This window comes from Sorghum bicolor, chromosome 5 (assembly GCF_000003195.3).
Source record: "Sorghum bicolor cultivar BTx623 chromosome 5, Sorghum_bicolor_NCBIv3, whole genome shotgun sequence".
Taxonomy (NCBI): domain Eukaryota; kingdom Viridiplantae; phylum Streptophyta; class Magnoliopsida; order Poales; family Poaceae; genus Sorghum; species Sorghum bicolor.
Window position 1 is genome coordinate 2,540,268 of NC_012874.2, and position 7,956 is coordinate 2,548,223.

The 7,956-nt window shown below is 45.7% G+C and overlaps 2 protein-coding genes across 2 annotated transcripts; one reads left to right on the forward strand and one right to left on the reverse strand.

Moving 5' to 3' along the window:
• LOC8085626 (probable calcium-transporting ATPase 9, plasma membrane-type) lies at nucleotides 1,029-6,369 on the forward strand. The gene is made up of 7 exons (XM_002448910.2): nucleotides 1,029-1,325; nucleotides 2,457-2,511; nucleotides 2,597-4,533; nucleotides 4,623-4,781; nucleotides 5,052-5,223; nucleotides 5,340-5,638; nucleotides 5,877-6,369. The coding sequence occupies exons 1-7, from the start codon at nucleotides 1,143-1,145 to the stop codon at nucleotides 6,183-6,185; spliced, it is 3,114 nt and encodes a 1,037-aa protein (XP_002448955.1). The 5' UTR covers nucleotides 1,029-1,142; the 3' UTR covers nucleotides 6,186-6,369.
• Nucleotides 6,629-7,840, reverse strand: LOC8069283 (NAC domain-containing protein 2). The gene has a single exon (XM_002450194.1). It carries the CDS (start codon nucleotides 7,838-7,840, stop codon nucleotides 6,629-6,631), a length of 1,212 nt encoding a protein of 403 aa, XP_002450239.1.

A 7,956-nucleotide genomic window follows, 5' to 3' on the forward strand; every position in this document is an offset into this window, starting at 1 on the left:
ATAAAATTTATAGACACACATTACCGAATTAGGCCTTGTTCAGTTCGCAAAATTTTAGTATTTGGGGTACTATAACACTTTTGTTTTTATTTAACAAATATTATTTAATTATGAACTAACTAGACTTAAAAGATCCGTCTTACAAATTACAGGTAAACTATGTAATTAGTTGTTGTTTTCGTCTAATACTCTATGCATGTGCAGTAAGATTCGATGTGACAGAGAATCTAATTTTTTTGGAGAACTTAAGGCCTAAGGCCTTATTTAGTTGCGAAAACTTTTTGGATTCCACTATTGTAGCACTTTCGTTTGTATTTGGCAAATATTGTTCAATTATGTACAAACTAGGCTCAAAAGATTTGTCTCGTAATTTACAGATAAACTGTATAATTAATTATTTTTTAATCTATATTTAGTGCTCCATACATATGCCGTAAGATTCATGGAATTTTGAAAAAAATTTGAATTTTGATGGGAACTACGTTTACTTCTACCCAAAAACCCAAAAATTTTCAAAATTTCCCGTCACATCGAACCTTTAGACATATGTATAGAGTATTAAATATAGACGAAAATAAAGACTAATTACACATTTTGGTCGAAATTGACGAAACGAATCTTTTGAGCATACTTAGTCTATGGTTAGACAATAATTATCACAAAGAAACGAAATTGCTACAGTGTCATGAATTTTTTTAATGAACTAAACACGGCCTTGTTTAGTTCCTAAAAAAATTTGCAAAAATTTTCAGATTCTCCGTCACATCGAATCTTTAGACGCATGCATGGAGTGTTAAATATAGATGAAAATAAAAACTAATTGCACAGTTTGGTCGAAATTGACGAGACGAATCTTTTAAGACTAGTTAGTCCATGATTGGATAATTTTTTGTCAAATACAAACGAAAGTGCTACGGTGTCGATTTTGCAAAAAAATTTTGAAACTAAACCAGCCTTAGTTAACTTTGCGACTTCTTCTCACACAATTATTTTTTAGACTGACGAGGGAGTATATAAATACACATTGGCCTCCGTACAGGCTTCTCTCCCGTCAGCGCTGAAAACCCCCCATTCCCTCCGCTCTCGCCGTCTCGGCGAGCTCGCTCCTCGTCTCCCGGTCCAGGAGGAGGTGGGTGTGAGGGATGGAGAGGCTGGAGAGCTACCTGAAGGAGCACTTCGAAGTGCCGGCGAAGAACCCCTCCGAAGAGGCGCAGCGGCGATGGCGCTCCGCCGTGGGCCTCGTCAAGAACCGCCGCCGCCGCTTCCGCATGGTGCCCGACCTCGACCGCCGCAGCCAGGACGAGGCCCAGCGACAATCCGTCCAGGTACTCTCCTACTACCCTCCCCTCCCCACAGCAGCCACTAGTCAACCAGCCTTCATCACTCTGCTCCGCTCTGCTCTGGCTCTGCTTGCTAGCTTCCCCTTCCGTCGCCATGACCGTGCTCTGTCCCATCTCGCACCTCTGAATCTCTGATCCCTCACCCGGCACCGGCACGTGACGCTTTCTCCATATGCAGTATTTTTTTCTTCTTCTACTGCTAGAGCAACCAACTTGTAGTTTTTTTACCACCTTTTCCGAGTCAATCTGACCACCTAACCCATTCTGTAATCTGTATGCGTATGCCTAACCGCATCTGATTCATCTCAATCTCTCGTGCTAAAAAAAAACAAGTGCACTATTACGGCATGTAGACTGTAGAGTTAAGCAGTAAAGTCGAATGATTGATTACCAAGCTGGTCTCTGTCATGCCATCGGAATTCGTGAGACGAGAGGAAATTGATAACTCCTCTCATTGAAATGTCTGCGCGGGAATGAATATTCGTACGTAGTATTCATCTAGCTGATCTACATGCAAGTTGCCAGCCAAGGAAAAGTATAAAAGCCACAGCTTTTATGCTGCTGTTTCATTTCACGGTCCATTAGTCCAATTATCTGCCCAAGACCGAGTATGACGGCGACCCTCCATGGAGGAAGCTTCCAGGAAGCATCCTCTTTTCAACGGCAGGGGGCGTCAAAGCAGGGCAAGTGAACAGGCATCATCTTGGGGCCCAAATGCAGCCGGATTGGTCCCGTCGTTGGGGCCCTCTCCATCACTCATAGCCTTGTGCTCTTGTCTTTGTGAATATCTATAACAGATGTCATAGTTTGATGACTTATCCAGAGGTGCATAGTTTGACCTTTCCTGTTTGTCTGACTCGGAGAATCCAACGTTTTGTCTTATTTAATCAGTGGACTAGGATTGTTCTATGTGCTCTAGTTTTAGCGCATCCCCAGTGGGTGCACGTCCATTTCCATCAAGGGGGAAAAGGGAATGCTATACACTGTTACTAATAAACTACTAAGCATCTCATATTCATGCAGTACCTTGTAGTATTGTATCTCATATTACAAGTAAGGAAAGAAATAATATGTTATATCCATGTAGTTACAGCTTTTCATTCTTTGTTTTCGCAGGAAAAAATTCGGCTTGCCCTGGTTGTGCAGAAGGCTGCCATCACCTTCATTGATGGTATTACATAACTGCTTGTCTTACAGGTTATTTTGCTGCTTTACTAACTCCCATCTAACTTGTCAACCATCTGGCGGTGTTTAAGGTGCCAAGCATAAAGAATATCGGATAACAGAGGATATCATAAAAGCTGGATTTTCCATTAATCCAGACGAACTGGCATCGATCACAAGCAAACATGACGTGAAAGCTTTGAAGATGCACGGTGGGGCAGACGGTATATCCAAAAAAATCCGATCGTCATTCGACCATGGCATATCTGCTAATGACCTAGACACAAGGCAAAACATCTACGGCGTCAATCGCTATGCGGAGAAGCCTTCAAGAAGTTTCTGGATGTTTGTCTGGGATGCGTTGCAGGACATGACTCTTATCATTCTTATGGTTTGTGCTTTGGTATCTGCTGTTGTCGGTCTGGCGTCTGAAGGTTGGCCCAAGGGTATGTATGATGGTTTGGGAATAATACTCAGCATTTTGCTGGTTGTGATGGTTACTGCTATCAGTGACTACAGGCAGTCGCTTCAGTTCAAGGAGCTAGATAATGAGAAGAAGAAGATATTTATCCATGTGACCAGAGATGGCTCTCGGCAGAAGATCTCTATATATGACTTGGCAGTTGGTGATATCGTGCATCTATCAATTGGAGACCAAGTACCTGCCGATGGACTGTACATTCATGGATACTCCCTTTTGATTGATGAGTCCAGCTTGTCAGGTGAGAGCGATCCAGTTTATATTTCTCAAGATAAGCCGTTCATCTTGGCAGGAACTAAGGTTCAGGATGGATCAGCTAAGATGATGGTAACCGCTGTTGGTATGCGCACGGAATGGGGAAGGTTGATGAGCACATTGAGTGAAGGAGGAGAGGACGAGACGCCACTGCAGGTTAAGCTAAACGGAGTTGCAACCATCATTGGCAAGATTGGCCTGATGTTTGCCACATTAACATTTGTGGTCCTGATGGTTAGATTCCTTATTGAAAAAGGTTTAACAGTTGGTTTGTCCAAATGGTATTCTACCGATGCACTGACTATAGTAAACTACTTTGCAACGGCAGTCACTATTATTGTCGTTGCTGTTCCTGAAGGGCTGCCTCTAGCTGTTACTTTGAGTCTTGCATTTGCAATGAAACAGCTAATGAATGATAAAGCACTTGTAAGGCATCTTTCAGCATGCGAAACAATGGGATCTGCTGGTACCATCTGCACAGATAAAACGGGTACTCTGACTACAAACCATATGGTGGTTGAGAAGATATGGATATCTGAGGTCTCAAAGTCGGTTACCAGTAACAATAGTTTGGAAGATCTGACCTCTGCCATTTCTCCAGCTACATTGAGCCTACTTTTGCAGGGCATTTTTGAGAACACCAGTGCAGAGTTAGTCACTGAGAAGGATGGTAAGCAAACTGTTTTAGGAACTCCAACAGAAAGGGCAATATTTGAATTTGGCTTGAAATTGGAAGGTCTTGATGCTGAGGATAGGACCTGTACCAAGGTTAAGGTTGAGCCTTTCAATTCGGTTAAGAAGAAGATGGCAGTGTTGGTCTCATTACAGAATGGCATGTACCGTTGGTTCACCAAGGGTGCATCAGAGATTATTGTGCAGATGTGTGACATGATGATAGATGGCGATGGAAACAGTGTTCCCTTATCAGAAGCTCAGAGAAAGAACATCTTGGATACAATCAACTCCTTTGCTTCGGATGCTTTAAGGACACTGTGCTTGGCGTATAAGGAAGTGGATGATTTCGAAGATGATGCAGATAGCCCAACAAGTGGTTTTACTCTAGTATCCATTTTTGGCATCAAGGATCCTTTGCGCCCAGGAGTCAAGGATGCTGTGAAGGCCTGTATGTCTGCTGGCATCATTGTGAGAATGGTGACTGGTGATAATATCAATACAGCTAAAGCTATAGCCAAAGAGTGTGGAATACTAACTGATGGTGACGTAGCAATAGAAGGACCAGAATTCCGCAGCAAGAGCCCAGAAGAGATGAGGGACATAATACCTAAGATTCGGGTTCATTTCACTTCCCTCAACCTACAATTACTCTAATATCCATTAAGATTTCATTTTTCTCAATTCTAATTGTCTTTCAACATTGGCAGGTCATGGCTCGTTCTTTACCATTGGACAAGCATACCCTTGTGACAAACTTGCGAGGTATGTTTCGTGAGGTGGTTGCTGTGACAGGTGACGGCACAAATGATGCTCCAGCATTACATGAAGCAGATATTGGCCTTGCTATGGGCATAGCAGGAACAGAGGTACTGGTTATATTGCATTGATTCATGGATGACAATAATACATAGATTATGATTCTAGATTGGGAATTTGGTCAAAATAACCTATCTAGTTATCTTTATATCTTAATCTTAGGTTCCATGATTCAAATAGTTTGCCTTCACGGTCTCACAAAAAAATAATATAAAAAATACTCATCTCTGCTACTCTTACTGTTAAAATCTCAAGGGCTTCTCCTTCAGCAATTCACCATGTCCCTTGAAAGATAATGGTATAAACTTACATGTTTTCAGGTTGCCAAGGAGAGTGCAGATGTGATAGTTCTTGATGACAATTTTACAACTATAATAAATGTTGCAAGGTGGGGTCGTGCGGTTTACATAAACATCCAAAAGTTTGTGCAGTTTCAGTTGACTGTCAATATTGTTGCTTTGGTCATCAACTTTGTTTCAGCATGTATTACAGGTGTGGGCATCATCTATAGTATTCTTTCTCCAATGCCAGTATGCCACGATCATTCAATTAGTGAATTCCTTGATATCCCCTATCGAAATGATAATATTTTGACTCTCGTATCACAGGGAGTGCTCCTCTCACAGCGGTGCAACTGTTGTGGGTCAATATGATTATGGATACATTGGGAGCTTTAGCTCTAGCAACAGAGCCTCCAAATGATGACATGATGAAGAGGCCGCCTGTTGGGCGAGGGGAAAGTTTCATTACCAAAGTCATGTGGAGAAATATCATTGGGCAAAGTTTATATCAGTTGGTTGTACTTGGAGTTCTCATGTTTGCAGGGGAACAGTTTCTGAGTATCAAGGGTGCAGATTCCAAATCTGTTATCAATACACTCATATTCAACTCCTTTGTGTTCTGCCAGGTGAGCGCATTATAACTGTTATCAATACACTTTCATTCCTAGCGCAGTAGTGCCTACGTCCACTTCAGACATGTTTTTTTTTTACCCTAGCTTACATTGATAACCTGTTTGTCTGCATCATAAACAAATAATAGTGTTATATGCAGTCTCGGGTTGGGAAAAGATGTCTACATTTGAATGGTAATCTCTGATCAGTGATAACATATGATCTGATGAGCCTGAACTTATGTTGTCTCAGGTGTTCAACGAAATAAACAGCAGGGAAATGGAGAAGATTAATGTTTTTCGTGGTATGGTCACCAACTGGATCTTTATTGCAATCATAGCTGTGACAGTCGTATTTCAAGTGGTGATCATAGAATTCCTCGGCACTTTTGCAAGTACTGTTCCACTTAACTGGCAGCATTGGCTGCTAAGCATTGGCCTTGGATCGGTCAGCTTGATTATCGGTGCCATCTTGAAGTGCATACCAGTTACCAAATCAAATGAAGTTCCTGCAAGTCCAAATGGCTATGCGCCGCTTCCCAGCGGTCCTGATGACATATAGCTGAAGAAGAGTGATGGAAAAGGAATTGCATTTGGTAGCAAGAAACCCTTGTCCCGCAATTACACGTTTTTCCCCCCTGTTTGCTGTTGCTGCTATGTAAAAAAGATGGTGATGAGCACAATGCAGAGCAATATTTTCATGGGTCATGGCCCTCATGGAAACGAAGTTTTCTTGACTGATCCAAGCACATTTATTTTGTATAGGAAGAAAAAGCACACTAACATGACTAGCAAAATTCGAATTTACAGAGCTGAATGCCTCTTTATATTATACTTTAAAGTGGAAGTACATAGTAACAGGAACATTGCAACGTTGTCTAATGAAAAAACAGAAACATTGCATCATCAGTAGGATCATGATCGAAGTGATACTAAGCTGCTAGTCGCCGATTTCTACAACACCCTAAACCACTGAATACCAAATCCCCTACAAGCTACAATTTATCAGCTTGCGTCAGTGTCGCCTTTCGGATCATCGTCGTTGTTGTTCTCTTGCACACCGTCGCTGGGCTCTGGTTTCGGATCGCTGTTCTCCTGCACACCATCACACATGGTCTGTAGAAACGAGAAGGCGTTGCTATTACCATCCATGATCCATCCATCGTCCACGTCCAGCTGCAGCAAATGCTCCGCGGTGAACACATAGTCAGAGTCTTCCAGCTTCAATTCTTGCGCGGTAAACTCCACGTCTTCTACAACCACCTCCAATGGCTGTGGCTCGTCGTCGTCGGCCCTGATGTATACGCCGCCATGGACGCCGCCGGCGCATTGGTATTGGTAACCCCCGTCGCCTGCCTGTTGTTCCATCATGGGTTGGTGTTGCCAAGCGGCGGCCAACGCTTCCGCTGTCAGCTCGGTCACCGGCACAGCCGCAGCAGTCTGGGACGACGTGGTGGCATAGGAGCACCCGACGTCCGGAGGCGCCGGCGCCGGAGCAGCGGTGGTGGTGGCATAGGAGGAGGAGAACCCGCGGACGTCGGGCGCCGCCGTCCAGTAATCCGCGTCGAAGTGGTGTTCCTCCTGCTGGCGCGGCGGCACGCGCTCCCGCTGCCTCTTGTTGCACGGGGCCGGCACGTCGTTGGCCTCGAGCTGCTGCTGGAGCTCGTCGCCGTCCGCCGCCGCCGCCGCCACCGCCACCGTCGCCTTGGGTCTGAGGTGCAGCCTGCAGAGCACCCTGATGCCGTCCTCAGCGGTGGCGTCGTTCCAGACGGTGCCGAACTCCTCCATGAGCCACGTGGCCTTGCCGCCGCCGGCGGGCCGGAACTCGAAGGACTGGCGATACCCGACGCCGCGGACGGGGATCCGCTTGCCGGACCCATGCCACGTGCCGAGTGCCCCGACGGCGCGGTTCATCCGCTTGCTGCTGGCGTTGCCGTCCTTCCAGCGGGCGACGGAGAGGAAGTACCAGTTGCCGTCGTCGTGGGCGATGTGCTGGAACCGCGACGCCAGCGTGCGGGGGTCCTCGCCGTACACGTCCGCCGCCGCCATGATGCCGTAGAACTCGCCGGGCGACTGGTGCCCCGGCTCCGTCGCCACCCAGGGCTCGAGGTAGCACTGGATCAGCTCCCGCGGCGTCGGCTTGAAGCGGTACCCCGGTGGCACGTTCACGTTCGGCCACCGCGGCGGCGCGTGCTCCACCATTCCTTCGCCGGCCATCGTCGTCGTCGTTGTTCTTGGACTCAGCGTGCGCGTGGGCTTGGCCGCGTGGGTGCTGCCGTGCTGATCTGCCTGGTAGAGATATAGTGTTTTCCCCGTACTAGTCCGATTCGAAA